General features: G+C 40.8%; 1 protein-coding gene and 1 pseudogene across 6 annotated transcripts in view; one reads left to right on the forward strand and one right to left on the reverse strand.

Moving 5' to 3' along the window:
• ASIP (agouti signaling protein) overlaps window positions 1–23,215 on the forward strand; it is a 95,495-nt gene that overhangs the window by 27,478 nt on the left and 44,802 nt on the right. For 5 of the 6 annotated variants that reach the window (XM_059705954.1, XM_059705952.1, XM_059705955.1 and 2 more), the window contains one exon: window positions 4,908–5,027. The exons of the other annotated variant lie outside the window; for it this stretch is intronic. In XM_059705954.1, coding sequence (XP_059561937.1) covers window positions 4,908–5,027 — 120 coding nt within the window. The remainder of the gene's footprint in view (window positions 1–4,907; window positions 5,028–23,215) is intronic. 6 annotated transcript variants of the gene reach the window in all.
• LOC132240099 (ferritin, heavy subunit-like) lies at window positions 1,510–2,019 on the reverse strand (annotated as a pseudogene).

Here is a 23,215-nt window from a genome sequence, read left to right on the forward strand (position 1 = left end):
TGCTGGCCTTATAGAATGAGTTAAGAAGTATTCCCTCCTCTTCAATTTTTTGGAAAAGTCTGAGAAATATTGGCAATATTAAATGTTTAGTAGAGCCCTCACCGGTTTGGCTCAGTGTTTAGAGTGTTGGCCTGCGGACTGAAGGGTCCTGGGTTTGATTCCGGTCAAGGGCATGTGCCTTGGTTACGGGCACATCTCCGGTGGGGGTGGGGGGTGGGGGTGCCGGAGGCAGCTGATCGATGTTTCTAACTCTCTATCCCTCTCCCTTCCTCTCTGTAAAAAACCAATAAATATATTTTAAAAATAAATAAATAAAATAAAATAAATGTTTAGTAGAGTCCACCAGTGAAGCCAACGGGGCTTTTTTTTTTTTTGGCTAGGGGATTTTTAAATTATTATTTGAACTAAATATGTTTTATTTTTTAAAATTTATCTTTATTGTTGAAAGTATTACATAAGAACAGAAAAGAAAGTATTACAGATGTCCCTTCCCCACTCCCCCCATTAACTCCCCCTACCCCTCTACATCTTATTTATCTTGATTACTGCATCCCTCCCCAGGCCTTTTCCACACTATTGCCTATTACTTATTCAATTTCCTTACTAGTAATAGGTCTGTTCAGATTTACTTTTTCATTGTGGTTTAGTCTTGGTAAGTTTTGTGTTTCTAGGAATTTGTCTATTTTATCAAGGTTATTCAATTTGTTGGTATATAATTGTTCATAGAACTATCTTATATTCTTTTCATTTGCTAGAGGCCTGGTGCATGACATTTGTGCCTGCTGGGAGGGGTCCCTCAGCCAGGCCTGTGCCCTCTTGCAGTCTGGGAACCCTCGGGGGATGTCCGACTACCAGCTTAGGCCTGCTCCCCGGACATCCCCTAAGGGGTCCTTAGCGCTGCCACAGAGGCAGGAGAGGCTCCTGCTGCACTTGCCAGCTGTGAGCCTGGCTTCTGGCTGAACGGCACTCCCTCTGTGGAAGTGCACTGACCACCAGGGGGCAGCTCCTGCATTGAGCATCTGCCCCCTGATGGTCAGTGCCTGTCATTGCAACCGGTCGTTCTCCTGGTTGGTCGATTTGCATATTAGGGTTTTATTATATAGGATTTATTTATCTATTTGTTTATTTATTTATTTTTAAATATATTTGATTGATTTTTTACAGAGAGAAGGGGAGAGGGATAGAGAGTTAGAAACATCAATGAGAGAGAAACATCGATCAGCTGCCTCCTGCATGCCCCCGACTGGGGATGTGCCCGCAACCAAGGTAGATGCCCTTGACCGGAATCGAACCTGGGACCCTTGAGTCCGCAGGCCGACGCTCTATCCACTAAGCCAAACCTGTTAGGGCTAGGATTTATTTTTATAATGCAAAAACGGATTTATTTGTTCACACACCAATGAAGGAAAGCAGTCTTCTGTCAAATGGAGAAGATTAAGATTCTTAAGTAGCTGATTTTGTAACCTACTACAATAGGAAGACTCGCTCTATCGCCTTCAGATGTCAGGTCTATTTACCAAACACTTCAGCAGGCTTTTTAAATGGGACTTCCCCCTCCTGGGCCTGCTTTTCTAATTCTTTATGATATACAAGCTGCATTCCAGGTAGTTTGTCTTCTTCTTCTATCTACCCAGGTACTTTCCCAAGAAGCATAAGAGATCGTATTCACTGTTGCAGAAGCCATGGTCTTCGGGTCTAGCAGGAGCTTGGTTAACTTATTCTCCAGCTCCAGAGCAGACTCTAGAGCTTGTATGCCAGTTCCCCAGTTATCTCAGGCCTCTTAATTACCCAACAGCAGGTTTTACTCTGACGCACTCTTAGATATCTTATGAATTGCTTTCCATGTTCCCTCTTCACCTCAGCTTGGTCTTCAAAGAATGTGGCAAAAAGAGGTTCTCCTGGGCCTTCAATGTAATAACAGGCCATCGGTAAATAAACATCACTGATGTGCAGCTTATAAGATGCCATGTGATCGATAGCAACCCTACACTCTCCAGAGAGGAGGTGCTGGGTTGCCATCTCAGCTTTAGAGAAAACCAGGCATAAACAGTGCTTAAATTCTTTTTATTTCTGTAGAATTCACAGTATGTCCCCACTTATATTTCTTTTTAAAAACAATATATTTTTATTGATTTCAAAGAGGAAGAGAGAGGGAGAAAGAGCTAGAAACATCAATGATGAGAGAGAATCATTGATCAACTGCCTCCTACACGCCCCCTACTGGGGATGGAGCCTGCATCCCGGGCATATGTCCTTGACCTGAATCGAACCCGGGACCCTTCAGTCCGCAGGTCAACGCTCTATCTGCTGAGCCAAACCAACTAGGGCCCCATTTTTATTTCTGATTTTAGTAATTTGAGTCTTCTCTCTTTTTCCCTTAATCTATCTAGCTAAAGGCTTATCAGTTTTTTTTCATCTTTTTGAAGAACTAACTTTTGCTTCATTAATTTTCTCAATTGTTTTTCTTTTTTTAATTGCTTTTATTTTTTAAAGATATTTTTATTGATTTCAGAGAGGGAGAGAAAGAGAGAGAGAAACATCAATGATGAGAGAGAATCATTGATTAGCTGCCTCCTGCACATCCCCCATTGGGGACTGAGCCCGCAACCCAATGTGCCCTTTACCGGAATCGAACTGGGAATCCTTCAGTTGTTAGGCCAAAACTCTATACACTGAACATGCTGGATGGGAGATCGAACCAGCAACCTAGGTATATGGCCTGACTGGGAATGGAACCCGCAATCTTCCAGAGCTCCATTACTTATTTTATTTATCTCTGATCTAATCTTCATTATTTCCTTTTAGCTTTGGTTTTGTCTGTTCTTTTTCTAGTTCCTTAAGTTGTAAAGTTAAGTTGTGATTTAATATCTTATTTTATTGATTGATTGATTGATTGATTGATTGCTGCAAGCAGCTTTATTGTTTTTATTTGTTTCAGTGCATAGGAGAGGGCTTCAGGGTGGCTAAAAGAATGGCTAGTAGTTAGGAGGAGAGACTCAGGCAAAAGCCAAACACCAGAGGAATGCAGAGGGACCCCTCAAAAGCTTCTGGGCTCCAAAGGCTTCTAGTTGTGCTTGAGAGTGAGCCTTCCAAAGAGATACTGGCCAGCCCAGCCTGGGGGCCGGCCAGCCTGTGGAGGTTAGTCAGGTGGTTGCCCATTTTCTTGATGAGTTTCACCTCCTCATCCAGGAAGTGGTTCTCCAGGAAGTCACAGAGATGAGGATCTGCGCAGGGAGAATCCAGGGCATGCAGCTCCAAAAGGGCCTGGTTCAGGTTCCTCTCCAAGGCCAAGGTGGCTTCCATGCATCCTGAGTTTTGCCCACTCATCTTGGGGAGGCTTCAGCACATCCTGGAAGAGAATGCAGCCTGCTAGTTTTGCATCTTTAAGAGATGCTCAGCACCCTCAAACTTTTTCTCAGCCAACTCACGGGAGAAGTGGCCCATGCCCTGGAGAGCCACATCATCTCAGTCAAAATAGAAGCTCAGAGAGAGATAGGTGTAGGAAGCCCGCAGATACAGGTTGGCCAAGTGGTTGACAGTTGACAGCAGCCTCCACCTCAGTGGAATAATTCTGACGAATTTGGGAGTTCATGACTTTTCAACAATAAGGAAGTAAGGTGGAAAGAAAAAAAAACCTGGTGTGTTGGCTGGTGTCTGAGGTGGTTCTGAAGATGGTGACTGGGTAAGACACTGGGGAGTGATCAGAGGCTGGAAGAAGGAGTGTCCCTGGGTCTGTTCTGTCCAAACACTGTTGAAGCAAGAGACAGATCTAGGACCACCGAGGGCACTATCTAGATCTTTTTTATTTTTATTTTTTTATTTTTAAATATATTTTTACTGATTTCAGAGAGGAAGGGAGAGGGAGAGAGTTAGAAACATCAATGATGAGAAAGAATCATTGGTCAGCCGCCTCCTGCATGCACCCCACTAGGGATAGAGCTTGCAACCCAGGCATATGCCCTTGACTGGAATCGAACCTGAGACCCTCAGCCTGCAGGCCGATGCTCTATCCACTGAGCCAACCCAGCTAGATCTTTCTTATTTTTTAATGTAAGCATTTATAGCTATAAATTTCCCTGTTGACACTGCTTTTGCTACTTCCCATAAATGTTTGTATGTGGTGTTTTTGTTTTAATTTGTTTCTAAGTATTTTGTAATTTCCCTGTGGCTTCTTCTTTGATCCATTGGTTTAATGGATCAAAAGTGTGTTGTTTAATTTCCAGTTTTTTATTTTATAGTTTTACTTATATTATTGATCCTAAAAATATATCTTTATTGTTGAAAGTATTACAGATGTTCCCTTATTGATTTTTAACTTTATCCCATTGTGATTAAAGAAAGGAGTTTGACATCTATCTTTCTACATTTCTTAAGACTTAATTTGTGTCCTAACATATTATCTATCCTGGAAAGTGTACCATGAGCACTTGAGAAGAATACCTATATTCTTTTTGTGAAGAGTGTCCTCTGTATGTCTGTTAGATCTCATTGGTTTACAGCAGTTCTGCTTAACCACAGTTTTTTAAAAAATATATTTTGTTGATTTTTTTTTTAACAGAGAGGAAGGGAGAGGGATAGAGAGCTAGAAACATCAATGAGAGAGAAACATCGTTCAGCTGCCTCCTGCACACCCCCCACTGGGGATGTGCCCGCAACCAAGGCACATGCCCTTGACCGGAATCGAACCTGAGACCCTTCAGTCCGTAGGCCAACGCTCTATCCACTGAGCCAAACTGGTCAGGGCTTAACCACAGTTTTGCTTTCCATAGTTTCAGTTACCCAGAGCAGACGACAGTCCAAAAGTATTAAATGGAAGATTCCAGAAGTAAACAATTTGTAAGTTTTAAATTGCACACTGTTTTGAGTATCATGATGGAATCTCACACCATCCTGTTCTGTCCCACCAGGTTCATGAATCATCTCTTTGTTCAGTCCACAAAGGAGGATAGGATCCTTTTTGCCCACCCTGGTTCCTGCAAGCTATGTGAGAGCTCCTCCAGGAACAGGCGAATAGCTGTTTGCCACAGGTAGCTGCTCCTGTGTAAAAGCCAAAATTAACAGCAATTTACTCCCCTGGACTCTCCTTGGAAGTCGTGACCTTCAGTAGTCTCCAGAGTTCCCACGTAGTTGCATTAGACAGATTCTTTCAATGCAGGCAGTTGTGTAGGTGGGGAGGCATACTCCTTGTACTTACTACTCCACCGTCTTCCCGGAGTTATCCTGTAGGAGTTTGTTGTATGTTGTTAATACAAATCTTTTGCCACATGAATGTATTGAAGTATTTTTCCCCCAGTCTGTTGCTTGATTATTCATTCTCAAAATGATTATTCTTTTCATGAGCAAAATTTTCTTGAAGTTCAATATTTCACTTATTTTTATGATTAGTACATTTTATGTTATGCCTAAAAAGCTTTGACTACTCTATGGTTGCAAAGATATTTTTTAGAAGCTTTATGGTTCTAAATTTTACATTTAGGTCTGTGATCCATCTTGAATTAATTTTTGTATATGGAGTGCAGAAGGGGTCAGAATTCTCTTCCCATAGACATATCCAGTTGTTTCAGCACAAATTGTTAAATAGACTTTCCTTTCCCTATTGAATTGATTGGGTGTCTTGGTTGATAATTAACTATATATCTGGGTTTACTTCTGGACTTGATTCTGTTTATTAATCTATTTCTATCTACTTCTATTTTAAGCCTGATGTAATTATATACTAAATCTTGAACTCAGAAATATAAGTACTCTAACTTTGGTTTTCTTTTTTCAATATCATTTTGATTATTCTAGGTCCTAAGTCCTTCGCATTCCCATAAAAATTTTAGAACCACATTATCAATTTTTAAAAAAAACAAAAAAACTCGCTGAACTTCAGAATTGATTTGAGGTTCTATATGATGTTATTTCCCTTCAGAGAGGGATTACTTTTGTTTCTATCAATCAGAAAGCTTAGGGGCTACATACCTTTATCTAAATGTTTCAGGAATTCAAAGCTGGTCCCTGGCCAGTATGGCTCAGTTGGTTGAGCATCATCCCATGTACCAAGAAGTCACTTGGATTCCTGGTCGGAGCACTGATGCCCAGGTTATGGGCTTGATCACCAGTAAGGAGCACACAGGAGGCAGTTAATTAATGTTTCTCTTTGTCATTGATGTTTCTCTCTCTCCCTCTTCCTTTCTCTCTAAAAAATCAATAAAAACATTTATTTTTAATGCAAAGCTGGGCTTTAGTCTTTATCAGGGCTAGTCAATTACCCTTATCCTAGGGCAGTGATGGCGAACCTATGACACGCGTGTCAGAGGTGACACGCGAACTCATTTTTTGGTTGATTTTTCTTTGTTAAATGGCATTTAAATATATAAAATAAATATCAAAAATATAAATCTTTATTTTACTATGGTTGCAAATATAAAAAAATTTCTATATGTGACATGGCACCAGAGTTAAGTTAGGGTTTTTCTTTTTTTAAAATACATTTTATTGATTTTTTACAGAGAGGAAGGGAGTGGGATAGAGAGTTAGAAACATCGATGAGCGAGAAACATCAATCAGCTGCCTCCTGCACACTCCCCACTGGGGATGTGCCCGCAACCAAGGCACATGCCCTTGACCGGAATTGAACCCGGGACCCTCGAGTCCGCAGGCCGACGCTCCATCCACTGAGCCAAACCGGTTAGGGCAAGTTAGGGTTTTTCAAAATGCTAACACGCCGAGCTCAAAAGGTTCGCCATCACTGTCCTAGGGTGAAATCAATCATGGTCTCAGTAGAAAACCTGGGATGTTTACCAGGGCTCTTTCTTCTTTTCAGGCTCTTTACTATAATTTTTATGTTGCCATTCAAAGCTGGGAAATTGCTGAAAGCTCTTTCAGCTTCTCAATGCTGCCTTTGTTTTTGGAATCAATAACTATCTTTAGGATAAGTTTTCCCAAACACCAGGTTCACTTTCCTTGGCTTCTCTTTTCTTCCAGATCTTGGGCCAGCAAATTCTCATTGCTTTGGGTAGCTTTTTTATGCCTTCAAATTGATGTTTAAGAAAATAATAATTATCTACATTTTCCAATTGTTCTCAGCAAGAAGTTTATCTGTAATAGCCCACTTATTCAGCCTTTGCTGTAGATGGAACTCTCTGACGTACACTTTTTAAATATAAGTTAATTAAAATGAACTTTGTTTTGTAAAATATTTTCATACTTTCCTAATTATTCTGGAAATAATTGGAAAATACTTAGAGGCATTGAAATTGCTAGCCTGGAAGTTTGGCTTTCGCATTATTGGTGGTGAAAATTACCACAGACCTTCAGGCCAACATGAGACAGGCCACAAACAGAACGTGGTGTTTGGAGCTGCTCACCAAAACTGTGCCTTATAAAAGGGGAGAAAACATTCCTCTACTCATTATATTTACCCAGCTCCACTGAGGCAAAGCGGCATTACCCATCCATCATTTTTCCATTATTGTGCTGTCGCAGCATGTGGGTTTTTTGCTGGATAATACTGGAGAGCACTCCTCCTATTTGCTTGTAGATGTTCATAGTGGAATCTGCTCACCCTCGCTTAACACCAGGGACTTCTTGCTGTGCTGCCATTTAACAGGTGAAATCAGGTTGGTGGAGGTGAAAGCAGCAAGAGGAGAATGTGCCCTAATTGGCAATTTTAACTTAAATCTCTGAAGTTTCTCAGATAAAATGTAAGGAAAACTGGAAACCTATGGCTCTTGTACACAGATGTGTGCACATAAGTAACCATATAGACATCCATACACACAACTAAACACATCCATATTGCACACTCAAATAGTGTGAAACCTAACCTCAGGCTAAACTAGATAATATCATGTAATTCACTGGATACTGTGTGGAAAGGTAGGACTTCTTGAGAAAGGACAGGATCAAAAAGCAAGAGCTAACTTTGGTTAATGCCTATTATGTGCCAAGTATATACAGGGGTGGTCAAAAGTAGGTTTATAGTTGTAAGTATGCAAAACACAGAATTTATTCTTGTATTACTTATTTACTAGAGACCCGGTGCACAAAAATTTGTGCACTCGGGAGGGTCCCTCAGCCTGGCCTATGCCCTCTCGCAGTCTGGGACCCCTCGGGGGATGACCACCTGATGGCTTAGGCCCACTCCCTGGAGGATTGGGCCTAAGCTGGCAGTCAGACATCCCTCTGGCAGCCCGGGAGCCCTCGGAGGATGTCCACTTGCCAGTGGGGAGCAGGCCTAGCTGCAGTAGGACATCCTTAGCGCTGCTGAGGAGGCGCGAGAGGCTCCCACCACCACCGCTGTACTGGCAGCCATCAGCCTGGCTTGTGGCTGAGCATAGCTCCCACTGTGGGAGCATACTGACCACCAGAGGGCAGCTCTTGCATTGAGCGTCTGTCTCCTGCTGGTCAGTGTGTATCATAGTGACCAGTCATTCCCAGTCACTCTGCTGTTAGGGTCAATTTGCATATTACCCTTTTATTATATAGGATAGAGGCCTGGTGCATGGGTGGGGGCCGGCTGGTTTGCCCTGAAGGGTGTCCTGGATTAGGGTGGGGGTCCCACTGGGGTGCCTGGCCAGCCTGGGTGAGGGGCTGATGGCTGTTTGCAGGCTGGCCACAGCCCCTTCAGGGTAAGGGTCCCCGTTGGGGTGCCTGGAGAGCCTGGGTGAGGGGCTGATGGCTGTTTGCAGGCTGGCCACAGTCCCTTCAGGGTAAGGGTCCCCGCTGGGGTGCCTGGAGAGCCTGGGTGAGGAGCTGATGGCTGTTTGCAGGCTGGCCAAGCCCACCAGCAGGGACCCTCACCCCATGAGGGTGTGGCCATCCTGGCTGAGGGGTTGATGGCTGTTTTCAGGCTGGCCACAGCCCCCAGCCACCCAAGCTCTCAGTGGAGGCTGGCTGGAAGCAGGTATCTGGGATTTATTTGTCTTCTATAATTGAAACTTTGTCACCTTTATTGGAGGCCTCAGCCAGCTCAGGGCTGGCGGGAAGCTTGGCTTCCTCCATCACCGGGGCAACCAAGCCTCCTGCTTGCTGCATCTCCATGGCTGCCGGCCGCCATCTTGGTTGGGTTAATTTGCATATTGTCACTCTGATTGGCTGGTGGGTGTGGCTTGGGCGTAGCAAAGGTACGGTCAATTAGCATCTTTGTCTTTTATTAGTGTAGGCTAATTATTGTATTATGTGTTTGTATTATTTGTCATCTTCTGTAAACCGACTTTTCTTCACTCTGTACATATATTTATATTTAATTCTTATAATAATCTTACAGAATAGGTACTGTTATCTTCATTTTTTTAAAAATATTTTTTATTGATTTCAGAGAGGAAGGAAGAGGGAGAGAGAGATAGAAACATCAGTGATGAAAGAGAATCATTGATTGGCTGCCTCTGCACACCCCACACTGGGGATCGAGCCCACAACCCACATGTGCCCTGATCAGGAATAGAACCTGTGACCTCCTGGGTCATAGGTCGACACTCAACCACTGAGCCATGCCAGCTGGGCTGTTATCTTCATTTTTAATTTAAAGCCCTACCCAGGCTCAAATGGCTAGTGCATTTGCAGAGCCAAGAATCAAATCTAATTCTGTCTGGTTCCAAATTCTATTCTCTGAAAGTCTGAAAGAGAGGCAGTTCTTATTTAAACAAATAGACTCTGCAGTAGAGTTACTAAACCGAAGTATAAGTAATAAATTTGTTTATTGTTTCTCTCAGTGGCCAACAGCATTAATCTCAGTGAATAAGAGTCTGTTGAGCACTTACTAAATGCTCAGTTACTAGGGTTTGATGACCAAGGGAAAGGTGATGTGTGAGTGTTGAGAATAACAGAGCACAGAAATGTTCACACTAATAAACTTTTTCTGAACACCTAAACACTGAGCTGATTATTCAGAATACAAAGACAAGAAGTATAAAACATGGTCTTCACCCTCCAAAGTTCACAGTCTAGTTATTTCAGAGGCCATTTGTGTAGCATCTACAGAATCTACATACGCATAAAAGATACAGAGAAGCCCTAGCTGGTTTGGCTCAGTGGATAGAGCATCAGTCTGCAGACTGAAGAGTCCCAGGTTCAATTCCGATCAAGGGCATGTACCTCAATTGCAGGCTCCTCACCAACCCAGGCGCTGGTTGGGACTCGTGCAGGAGGCAACCAATCTATGTGTTTCTTTCACATCAATATTTCTCTCTATTTTTTCCTTTCTCTTTCATTCCTTCTAAATATCAATGGAAAAATATCCTTAGGTGAGGATTAAAAAAAATGTACAGAGAATAGTGACAAAGAAGGCTGAACCTTCTTTCATCCTCAGTCTAAGGATGAGTCAAACTTACAAACAGGCACTTTCATTATAAGATAGTGAGTTAAAAGTAAGCATATGGGTGTCATGGGAGCATGGAGAAGGGCATGTGGCTCAATATGGGGCATCAAAGAAGCAGGAAGAAATGACTCCTGAACTACCATGGGGTTGGCACAATGAATGCATCTGAAACACTTAGCAAGGGACACTGACATTAAATGTGTTTTGAACAGAATGGTACAGGTTTATGTGGCACCATAGAAAGCCAATGAATATTCTATGACTGTGCTGTTCCCTGAACACCTTCACAGTGGGAACTATCAGACCACAAACCTTTCCTTCTTTTCCCTTTGCTTTGCAACTTCTAAAGCCCATTCTCTTGTGAGGAATTTATTTACCTATTCCTTTTATCTATCCTGCCTTCCTTCTTTATTCCCACCCTTACTTCCTCCTACCTTCCCTCCCCTCTCTCTCTTCCTTCCTTCTTTTCTTTGGTCCCCCACCCAACCCCCCAACTAATAGGTCACAAAAGTTGGAAAAACTGGGGAAGTCTTCAAGCAGAATATGAGATTTGAAGGATTTAAAGGCTTAGAGACATCCCAGGGGTTCTTAATAATGATCGTCATAACATAGTAATAAATCAGGGCATTGAAAAAGAAACAAATGCCAACTATTGAGTCAATTGGTTCATATATGTTGGAAACCTACCCTGATTCCTTATACCACTCTAGGACACCGAGATGAATCTGGCCCATGGGTTGAAATTAACAAGACATATTTGTGGTCAGTGAATGGAAAGCATATATGGAATAATGGGAAATAAAGTCTGATAATAAAAATGGGATAGATTACAAAGGGCCTGGAAAGCAAACAGAAAAGTTTAGACTTGATACAGTTATACAAAGAGTCCTTTTAAGCTTTTGAGCAGGTGGGAGGAAAAAATAGGGGGAAAGATATGAGAGAGGGAAGACTGTTATACAGACTAACACTAGCCTGTATGCGATAAGGTGATAAGGGTTTCTAGGGTATGGCAAAAAGCAATTAAAAGAAAGGACAGGGCTTGTGGATATAGAGAATCTTAACTTCCAGGATATCAATTTTTGCCTTAGGAAATGCTTAGTTACAGCTTACAAAGCATAAAAGAAGTTAGGTTGGGAATGGTAGACTGCAGAGAGGAAGGGAAATGAAAAAAAGCTGCAGACTGAGGATGAAGCTATTACTGCTGTGATCTGCAGCTAATAAGTAGCCCAGGCCTTAGGTGTCTTCCAGCGAGGTTTAGGGCTCAACACTTGTGAAATATATATTTTTTAATATATTTTTATTGTCTTCAGGGAGGAGAAGAGGGAAGAGAGACAGAAACAATGATGACAGAGAATCATTGATCAGCTGCCTCCTGCATACCCCACACTGGGGATTGAGCCCACAACCCAGGCATGTGCCCCGACCTAGAATAGAACTATGACCTTCTGGTTCATAGGTCTATACCAGCCGTGGGCAAACTACGGCCCGCGGGCCGTATCCAGCCCGTTTGAAATTAATAAAACTAAAAAAAAAAAAAGACCATACCCTTTTATGTAATGATGTTTACTTTGAATTTATATTAGTTCACACAAACACTCCATCCATGCTTTTGTTCCGGCCCTCCGGTCCAGTTTAAGAACCCATTGTGGCCCTCGAGTCAAAAAGTTTGCCCACCCCTGGTCTATACTCAACCACTGAGCCACACTGGTGGGCATGAAATACCTTTTTAAAACTGCTAAGAACTCTGAGAATCATTGTTTAGAGCAATGATTTTCAACCAGTATGCTGCAAGAATTTTTTAAATATGCAATACCTGACTATTTAGTCTGGGGCACTAACCTCTTTTCCCTTAGATTGTCAAATAAAAAAATGACAACTAACACAATAGCTGCCCAGTATGAATGAATCAAAATTATACCTGTTTTTTGTCAGTTCAGCAAAAAATATATATATGTTGGTGTGCCACAAAATTTTAGTAACTAGTTTATATGTGTGTGCCATGAGATGAAAAAGGCTGAAAATTGCTGGTTTAGGGGACAGTATTTATCAGATTGAGCAACTCAAAAACTAGAGATAGAGCAGGGGGCATTTTAGGAGGTTGAACATGCAGAGAAGCTTGTTTGTCGAATCTCAGAGGGAAGCCGGGGTGGGTGAATGGGTGGGAAGAGATTAACCGAAGAATTTATATGCATATATGCATAACCCATGGACACAGACAATAGTGTGGTGAAGGCCTGGGGAGGGTAGTGGGGTCGGGCTAGAGGGGTCAGTGAGGGGGGAAAAGGTGATATCTGTAATACTTTTTTTTTTAAAATATATTTTATTGATTTTTTACAGAGAGGAAGGGAGAGAGACAGAGAGTCAGAAACATCGATGAGAGAGAAACATCGATCAGCTGCCTCCTGCACATCTCCTCCTGGGGATGTGCCCGCAACCCAGGCACATGCCCCCTACCGGAACCGAACCTGGGACCCTTCAGTCCGCAGGCCGACGCTCCATCCACTGAGCCAAACCGGCCTCGGCGATATCTGTAATACTTTTAACAATAAAGTTAAATTAAAAAATATATATCTTTTAGCCCTAACTAGTTTGGTTTAGTGGATAGTGTCGGCCTGTGGACGGAAGGGTCCCTGGTTTGATTCTGGTCAAGGGCACATGCCTGGGTTGAAGGCTCGATCCCCAGTAGGGGGCATGCAGGAGGCAGTCAATTAATGATTCTCTCTCACCATTGATGTTTCTATCTCTGCCTCCCTCTCCCTTCCTCTCTGATATCAATAAAAATATATTTAAATATATATATATATATATATTTTAAAAACCTGGAGCCTGAGATCCTGACTTGCAAATCTGAAGAGGGACCCAGGAATGTTTAACAAGCTCTTAAGGTGATGCTAATGCAAAAGGTGTTCAGGAAACCCTTTCAGAAACATTTAGGGAAAGATAAGCTTGACAGACCTCCTCAGGCAGCATATGCCTTCTCAGTCGCATCCATGTGACTTCACCACACCCAGCCTCAGGACTGCCAGGCTGTTCTTTGCAATTAAGACCATTCTGCTCCACTGGCAGTGAAGGAGAAAGAGATACTCCTATTTCAGCAGATTGGCTTAAGTAGGCTTATTGTCTGAATGGCTTTAAAGGCTTATAGACATCCAAGGGGTTCTTAATAATGATCATCATAACATAGTAATAAATCAGTGAATGGAACATGAATACATTTTCTTAAATAACCCCATAGGGACTGGAGTGAAAAAGAAAGGGGCTGTCCAAATTCAGGGACCTAGCAGAATGGACTTGCTTGAGAAAATCAAGCAAGACAACAAAAGAGGGCTCCTGGGATTGTCCCCCCAGGACCTCTGGCAACTCTAGTGAAATGACTTACAGGTGTGGTGGAGTAGCCCCTGTGGCTCCCAGAATGGCCTAAATCCAGTTGAAGTTGCACAACCAGGAAGGACTGACAATCTGTGAGACGAAACAAGGCCCAGCATGCAAAGCTTGACAAACCAAACCAAGACTTTTTCTCCTGCCTTTGAATTTATATAGTTCCTTAGTTAAATATCCCTTATGCCACTTAATTCTTTTTATTTTATATTAAAAGTTGTATTCTTATCTCAACCTTCATTCAAGATTGGATACTAATCTTTTTCATTTTTTTAAAATATATTTTATTGATTTTTTTTTTTACAGAGAGGAAGGGAGAGGGATAGAGATTAGAAATATCGATGAGAGAGAAACATCGATCAGCTGCCTCTTGCACATCTCCTACTGGGGATGTGCCCGCAACCCAGGTACATGCCCTTGACCGGAATCGAACCTGGGACCTTTCAGTCCGCAGGCTGACGCTCTATCCACTGAGCCAAACCGGTTTCGGCATCTTTTTCATTTTTATACTTCCTGCAGCCTTTCCACTAGGCTTTGTGAAATATACTCATCTTTGTTATGTTATTGACTTTACTTGGTTCTATTGACCTGTTCCCATTCCAGTACCACACAATTAAAATCACTATAGCTTATATCTCATAGAGTGTATTCAACCTCTTCTTTTTTGTATTTTCTTGGTTATTCTACAGCTTTTCTCAAATGAACCTGAAAGGCATTTACAAAAAATAAATAAATAAATAAATGGGAATTTAGATGGAGATTATGTTAAATTTATATATTAATATGGGGAAATTTAAAATCATAATAATTCTTACAATCAAGGAAAATAGCCGTTTTTCCATGTATTCAGGTTGTTTTTATGTCTCTCAGTAGAGTTTATAGCCTTTTAGTATACATCCTTACATATAATTGCCTAAATGTATTCCTATTTATTATATTTTTAAAATTCTTTCAACTGTGAATGAGGTATTTTTATTTTACCATTAGAGTTTTTAAGTCATTGTTAGTATATACAAATACCATTTATTTTTAATTATTTATTTAGTAACTAGATCTACAACTATTTTTTAGAACGTGTGTCTCATATGTTGACTGACCAGATTGGCTGAAACACTCTATTTGTATATTATGTACATAATTTACAGTGGGGCCTTGACTTACGAGTGTCCCGACTAACGAGTTTTTCGAGATATGAGCCTTCTCTCAGCCAATTTTTTGCTTTGAGTTGTGAGCTAAAATTCGGGTTACGAGCCAGCTTCAGATACCCCACTGCTAGTTGGCGCAGCGAACGTCACAGTGAACGCCACAACATCAGCCCAGCATCACGTGTCTCACTCGTTCACTTTAAGATGTGACATACGAGTAATTTGAGTTACGAGCTCCATCACGGAACGAATTAAACTCGTAAGTCAAGGCCCCACTGTATGTTATTAGCTAGTGAATTTTCTTGGGCCATTATGAATGTAAATTTGGTTTAATCAAGCAGTCCTATTAAAAAACTTCATCATAAATTGTCTGCAAGATAGTGCCATCCAATAAAGTCACAAAATTTAATTTTAAGACAAGCAACAGCTTTGCAATTAAGGAGCAATGTCCATACTTAGTTTATAGTTTAATAAATTTGAATACTTATGCAGAAACTGATAGTACTAGTAAGACAAGTGTCTTTGATAATAACAGCTACCATATATTGAGTTTTACTATGGATAGAGATTTTTTATTATTTACTTCAATAATCACAACTTAGTAAACAGGTTCAAGGAGCTAAAATTTCCTACCTATGGTTACATAGCAAGTTAATGATAGAGAATTTAAACACAAATTGACGGACTTTAACTCCAAAGGCAAACTTTTGATACTTGATTACTTCACCTAAGAGGTATAATACTATTAATTCATCAACTATTCTAGTGTTAAGAGTTTAGTATAGTATAGACGACTCTCACAGGAGTATAATTTTGTTATTTCAAACAGAATGAATACAATCAACCAACATGAATAATTGGGACTGGATTTAACCTTTCACCTGAAACAACTAAGAATTGGGAAAAAATATATGAAACAATGCTGTAACGGGTTTGGCTCAGTGGATAGAGCGTCGGCCTGCGGACTGAAAGGTCCCAGGTTTGATTCTGGTCAAGGGCATGTACCTTGGTTGCGGGCACATCCCCAGTAGGGGTGTGCAGGAGGCAGCTGATCGATGTTTCTCTCTCATCAATGTTTCTAATCTCTATCCCTCTCCCTTCCTCTCTGTAAAAAATCAATAAAATATATTTTAAAAAAATATGAAACAGTAGTTTCAATGGACACCAGGTTATGAACGCCAATGATCCCCGAAAAATAGAAAACAATTGAGCCTTACAATGGGAAACATGAAGAAAACTATTCCAAGGAACAACATAATCAAATTTTTTTAAACCCATGATAAAAAGAAAAATTTAACAGCAGTCACAGGGAAAAGGCACAATGTATACAAAAGAACAAAGATAAGAACATTATCAGATTTCTTAATATAATGAAAATCAGAAGACAGTGGAAGAACATTTATAAAGTACTGGGGTGGGGGGAGGAATCTTGACAGCTTAGAATTCCATACCCAGAAAAAAAATATTTTTCAAAAAATTAAAGTGAAATAAAGACTTCAATTTTTAAAAATTGAAGGACTTAATCACCAACAGAGCTGCACCACAAGTAATCGTTTTTCTCTTTTAAAAAAATTATTGAATTTATTCGGATGATGGTAAATAAAATGGTATAGGTTTCAGGTGTATAATTCTACAGTATATAAGAAATATTAATGGAAGTTTTTCAGGCAGAAGAAAAATAATACCAAATGGAAAGCTTATATATACATTAGGAAAAAAGAGTACCAAATATGGCAACTACAGTGGGTAAATAGAAAATATTTATTTTCTTATTTTTAAATATCTTTAAAAGATAGTTCAACTTTTACCCCCGTTTGTGGTTGTAGTAAAATAAACAGTTCAACCTTTTAAAACAAAAATAATTGTGCTTCTACAGAAGTAAAATGTATGACTCAATACTAAGTCCACAAAGGAGAAAGGGAAGTATACTGTATTAAGGTTCTTATACTATACTAGAGGCCCAGTCCATGACATTCGTGCACTGGGGGTAGGGGGGTCCTTCAGCCCAGCCGGCACCCTTTATCAGTTCAGGAGCCCTTGGGGGATGTCTGACTGACTCTAGTGGTCAGTGTGCGTCATAGCAACCAGTCATTCCGTCATTTGGTTGATTTGCATATTAGCCTTTTATTATATAGGATGTGAAGTGATATGTCACTTCAAGGTAGATTGTGATAAGCTAAAGTTGTATACTTCAAACTCTAAAGCCACTAATAAAATAACTTCATAAATTTTATAATAAACCAATGAAGGCGATAAAATAATGAAATTATTCAGTTAATCCAAAAGAAAGCAGAAAAGGGAAACAAAGAACACATGGAATAAATAGCAAATGAACAAAATGATTGATTTAAATTCAGTTATATAAATAATCACATTAAATGTAAATGGTCTAAACATCAATAATAAAAGGCAAAAATTGTCAGATTGGGTAGAAAAGCAAGACCCAGCTACAAACTTCCTCCAAGAAGCTGACTTTACATATAAAAACACAAATAAGTTAAAGGTAAAATAATGAAAAAAAGATATACTAGCGCTAACAAAATAAAGTTGAAATGGCTCTTTTAATATCAAATAAAATATATTTTAAGGGAAAGATTATTACTAGGATTAATAAGAAAGAGGTCTGTTCATCAAGAGTAAATAACAATCTTTACAATTTTTAAATATACATTTTTATTGATTTCAGAGAGGAAGGGAGAGGGCGAGAAAGAGAAACATCAATGATGAGAGAGAATCATTGATCAGCTGCCTCCTGCATGCTCCACACTGGGGATTGAGCCTGCAACCTAGGCATATGCCCTTGACTGGAATTGAACCCAGAACCCTTCAGTCCATAGGCAAACGCTTTATCCACTGAGCCAAATCAGGTAGGGCCCTGGTCGGCAAACCACAGCTCGCGAGCCACATGCAGCTCTTTGGCCCCTTCAGTGTGGCTCTTCCACAAAACACCACATGCAGTGCGATCGAAACTTCGTGGCCCATGCGCAGAAGTTGGTATTTTGTGGAAGGGGCAGCTTGTTGAAGTAATTGACCTCGAGTAACTGAACACTCCTGTTTTTAACACTGTACAAATTCTTTACTTGAGGCTTGTAAAAAATTGAAAGCCCCATAAGTAGTTCTAATTCATGATTTATTTGTCATCTGAATCCTGCTTTTACCAAACACTTTTGAAGATTAATATTTTATTAAGTCTATTTTTTAGCCTTGGCCATAAAGGGTCTTATTTTTCAGAATTCATTGTCCCAATCTTGCAGTTTCCTGTACTTATTTCACAAAACCAAAGAATACACATTCTTTCTAGGTGCACAGAAAATAGTTGCCATGATTAACAATATAATGGACCATAAAATAAGTCTTAATAAATTTTAAAGGACTTAAGTCACACAAGATATATCCTTTGACCACAATGTAATTAAATTAAAAATAACAAAGTTCTATAAAAATTACCCAAATATTTGGAAACTAAATAACATACTTCGAAATAAGCCACAAGTCAAAGAAGAAATCAAAAGATAAATTATAAATACTTTGAATTGAATAAAATTTATGGATAGCAATAAATAGTACTTGGAAACTTCTAGTGCTAAGTTCCTATGTTGAAAGAGGAGAAAGTTCTCAAATCACCTTAAAGAGCTAGGGAAAAAAGAGCAAATGAAACTCAGGTAAGCAGATAAGAGAAAATAATGAAATTGAGGAAAAGAGGAAATAATAAAGATCAAAACAAATTAAATAAAAAACAATAGAGAAAAATAAATGAAAACAAAAGCTGGTTCCTAAAAACGTTTTTAAAAATTTGACAAACCTGTAGCCAGACTGATTAGAAAAAAAGAGGGAAGATATAAATTACCAACTTAGTAATGAGAGAAAATCACTAGAGATTCTACAGATATTAAAAGAATAAAAGGAAATATGAAAAACAACTTAAAAAAACTTTATGCCAATAGCTCAGCAATTTACATGAAATTAGATAAATTCCTTGGAACTCAAAAACTACCAAAGTTTACTCAAAAAAGCTTTTATATATATATATATATATTCAGCGACCCGAACGGTGGAATGACCAAGACGACCAAAATGACCGATGGCTATGATGTGCACTGCGGCAGCCAACCAACCTGATTCGGGCCCTGATCGGCCCCCAACCCCGGCTGGCCCAGCCCCCAATTGGCCACCAATACCCCAATGGGGGGCAGGACTGGCTGGCCAACCACCCACGGCCCCTCCTCTGAGCTGGCCCCCCCCATTGGCCCCCAACACCCCAATCAACAACCCACGGCCCCTCCCCCTGGCTGGCCCCACCCCTATCAGCCCCCAACACCCTGATTGGGGGTGGGGCCAGCTGGCCAACCACCCACAGCCCCTCCCCCCAGCCAACCCCCACATCAGCCCTCAACACCCCAATTGGGGGTGGGGCCGGCCAGCCAATTTCCCGTGGCCCCTCCCCCCCGCTGGCCCAGCTTGATGGGCCCCCATGCATGAATTCATGCGCCAATCCTCTATATATATAAAAGGCGAATATGCTAAGTGTCCCCTGCACATCTGACTGGTCGCTATGATGCACACTGACCACCAGGGGGCAGACACTCAACACAGGAACTGTCAAGCTGCAGTGACATGGCAGCGATGTTTCTCAGGTGACGCACCCCAAAACCAGAGAGGAGGGAGCCCAATTCCTCGCAGGGCCATGCGATTCCACCTTCGGCTGTGGATATGTTGTTGCTGGGGAACTGTCAGCCCCAAATCTGGTTTACTGTACACTTGCGTTTGCATTCTATACTCTGTACAACAGCAACTTTGCAGAGTGCCCTCTCGCACTCCGGGACCCTTCAGGGGATGTCAGAGAGCTGGTTGGTTTCAGCTGAGGGACCCCACCTGCCAGAGGGACCCCGCTCACTCCGCAGATGCTTAGGAGGGACTATGGGAGGTTGGTTCCAGGGCATGTCCGGCCCATCTTGCCCAGTCCCTCCCCACTGGCCACCTAATTAATTTCCTTTCAATGTGCACAAATCTGTGCACCGGGTCACTAGTATAACAATATTTCTAAATCTATGAAATAAATTGAGTTTATGGTTAAAATCCTTACCACAAAAAAAATTCCAGGCCTAAATGGCTTCATGGTAAATTCTACCAAAGATTTAAAGAAGAAATAATACCAATTCCACACAAACTCTTCCAGAAAATTGGAAAAAAGAAGGCGGGGCGGGGGGGGGGGATTTATGCCAATTCATCCTGTGAAGCTAGGATTACTCTCATACCAAAATCAAACACATTACAAAAGAAGAAAATTAAAGACCAATATACATCATGAATATAGATGCAAAGTTCTTCACAAAATTGTAGTCATTCAAATCCAACTATGTCCTTTTTTAAATATTTTAAAATAGATTTTTAGAGAGAGAGAGAAGGGAGAGAGAGAGAAAAAAACATTGACGTGAGAGCAGAACATTGATTGGATGCCTCTTTCATGCCCCCTATCAGGGATAGAGCCCCCAACCCAGGTATATGCCCTGACAGGGAATGAAACTCATAACCTTTTGGTGCATGGGACAACACCCAACCAACTGAGCCATACAGGCCAAGACTCTAACAATATTTTTTAAAGGATAATGTATTATGACCAAGTAGGGGTTTTTTTTATTCTTGCATTATTTTTTATAATGGTGTTGGGAAAATTGGACAGATGCATGCAAAAAAAATGAAATTAGACCACCAAATTACACCATACACAAAAATAAACTCAGAATGGATAAAGGACTTGTTTATGTGCTATATCATGTTTATTGATTTGTGAATATTGTACCAGCCTTGCATCCCTGGAATAAATCCCACTTAATCATGGTGTACGATCTTTTTAATATATTGCTGGATGCGATTTGCTAATATTTTGTTGAGGATTTTAGCATCTATGTTCAATGATATCGGCCTGTAATTCTTTTTCTTTGTAATATCTTTATCTGGTTTTGGAATTAGGATAATGCTGGCCTCATAAAAAGAGTTTGGAAGTGTTTCTTCCTCTTTGATTTCCTAAAATAGTTTGAGGAGTATAGGTGTTAGATCTTCTTTGAAGCTGTCCAGACCTGGACTTTTTTTTTTTTAAAATATATTTTTTTGATTTTGTACAGAGAGGAGGGAGAGGGATAGAGAGTTAGGAACATCGATGAGAGAGAAACATCTATCAGCTGCCTCCTGCACATGTCCCACTGGGGATGTGCCCGCAACCAAGGTACATGCCCTTGACCGGAATTGAACCTGGGACCTTTCAGTCCACAGGCTGACGCTCTATCCACTGAGCCAAACCGGTGCTGGCCAGACCTGGACTTTCGTTTGGTGGGAGGTTTTTATTAAATTACTACTTCTAGTTCATCAGTTGTTATTGGTCTATTCAAGTTTTTTTATACTTCCTGATTCAGTTTTGGGAGATTGTATTTTTCTAGGAATTTGTCTATTTCATCCACATTGTCCAGCTTGTTGGCATATAGTTGTTCATGGTATTTTCTTACAATCCTTTATATTTCTGTGGTGTCAGTGGTTACTTCTCCACTTTCATTTCTGATTTTATTTATTTGGGCCCACTCTCTTTGTTTCTTGATGAGTCTGGCTAATGATTTATCAATTTGGTTTAATGTTTCAAAGAACCAGCTCTTGGTTTCATTGATTTTTTGTATTGTATTTTCTTTTTGTTATTTATTTCTGCTCCAACCTTTATTATTTCCTTCCTTCTACTTACTCTGGGCTTTTCTTGTTCTCTTTCTAGTTCTTTAAGTTGTAGGGTTAACAGTTTATTGCTGATTTTTCTTGTTTTTTGAGCTATGCCTGTAGTGCTATGAACTTCCTTCTCAGGACTGCTTTTCTGTGTCCCAGACATTTGGGGTTGTTGTGTGTTCATCTTCATTTGTTACCAGGAAGTTTTTTATTTATTTTATTTTATTTTATTTTATTTTATTTTATTTTATTTTTATACATAGGTGGGGGTTTTTTGTTGTTGTTGTTTTTTAAGAGAACAGAAATTTATTGCATCACAGTCCTATATCAAGGTATCAGAAGGGCCACCACCCTTTGAGACTCTGGGCAGAATTCTTTCTTCCTTGCATCTTCCTTCTCCTCTCTTGTGAATCTGTTGTAGGTTTTTTGCTGTGTGGTTACTGGAGCTTATATAAAACTTCATCTAGATATAAAAGTCCATTTTACACTGACTACAACTTTGATTTTATACAATAACTTCACTTTTATTCCCTCCCCTTTATGTTGTGTGTGTGTGTGTTTTTTTCTGGAAATACACAGACATTTTTAATGGAAGCAAAATGGGGGAACGGCGTCAGTGCCAACAGGGATTGAGCTCAGACGAGGCAGGGCCAGTGCTGTGCCCGGGTCATGGAAGCCACAGCAGCCGGGCGGCACGGAGGAAGGGGGGGCTGGCCATGGTGGGGCTGCGAGGAGCCCAGGCTGCCAGCTTCATCCCTGGGGAGGAGCCGAGGCTCTGGCCCAGCTGGTTCTGAGAAAACCTAAAGGGTGGGCACCTGGCGGCTCCGAGTGGTTCCTCAGCTTAATTACTTAATCACACCCCGAGAGTAATCAATCAACCCATGAGTGAGCCTGCGAGCTGAGTGAGCCTGCGAGCTGAGTGAGCCTGCGAGCTGAGTGAGCCTGCGAGCCTAGTTCTGTCATGTTGCATGCCTCTGTATCACTTACCTGCTTTTCTGGCGAGTCCTCCTTTTCTTTCCTTTGGGGGTTTCTTTGTCTACTCATGTTTGATCTTACCGCCATATCTAGATGTTGAGTCATTCGGTGGCTGCTCCTTGGGTGGCAGTGGCTCCTCGGGCTGCAGTTGCTCCTCACGCGGTTGTGGTAGCAGCTGCTCCTCAATTGGTAGCAGCTCCTCTGGCTGGTGGAAGGAGGCTTCACATACAGCTGCTGTTCCTTGGATGGGGGCGGGCTCTCTTTTTTTATCTCATTGGTAACCCATTCATTGTTGAATAACATGCTATTTAGCTTCCATGTGTTTCAATGTTTTTGGGTGTTTTTACTGTAGTTGATTTTTAATTTCATTCCACTGTGATCTGAGAAAATGCTTGACATGATTTCAGTCTTCTTGAACTTGTAGAGATTTGTTTTGTGTCCATGTTAGGACTATCTTTGTAAATGATCCATGTGCACTTGAGAAGAATGTATATTCTGCTGCGTTGGGGTGAAATGTTCTATAAATGTCACTTAAAGCCAACTGATCCAGTGTGTCCTTTCCAGTCTCTGTTTTCTTGTTAAGTTTTTGTCTAGAAGATCTATCCAGTGAAGTCAGAGGTGTTAAAGTCCCCTATTATAACTGTATTGTTGTCAGTCTCTCCATTAAAGTCCTCTAGAAGTTTTTGTATATATTTAGGTGCTCCTATATTGG

Source organism: Myotis daubentonii, chromosome 8 (genome assembly GCF_963259705.1).
Source record: "Myotis daubentonii chromosome 8, mMyoDau2.1, whole genome shotgun sequence".
Lineage (NCBI taxonomy): Eukaryota > Metazoa > Chordata > Mammalia > Chiroptera > Vespertilionidae > Myotis > Myotis daubentonii.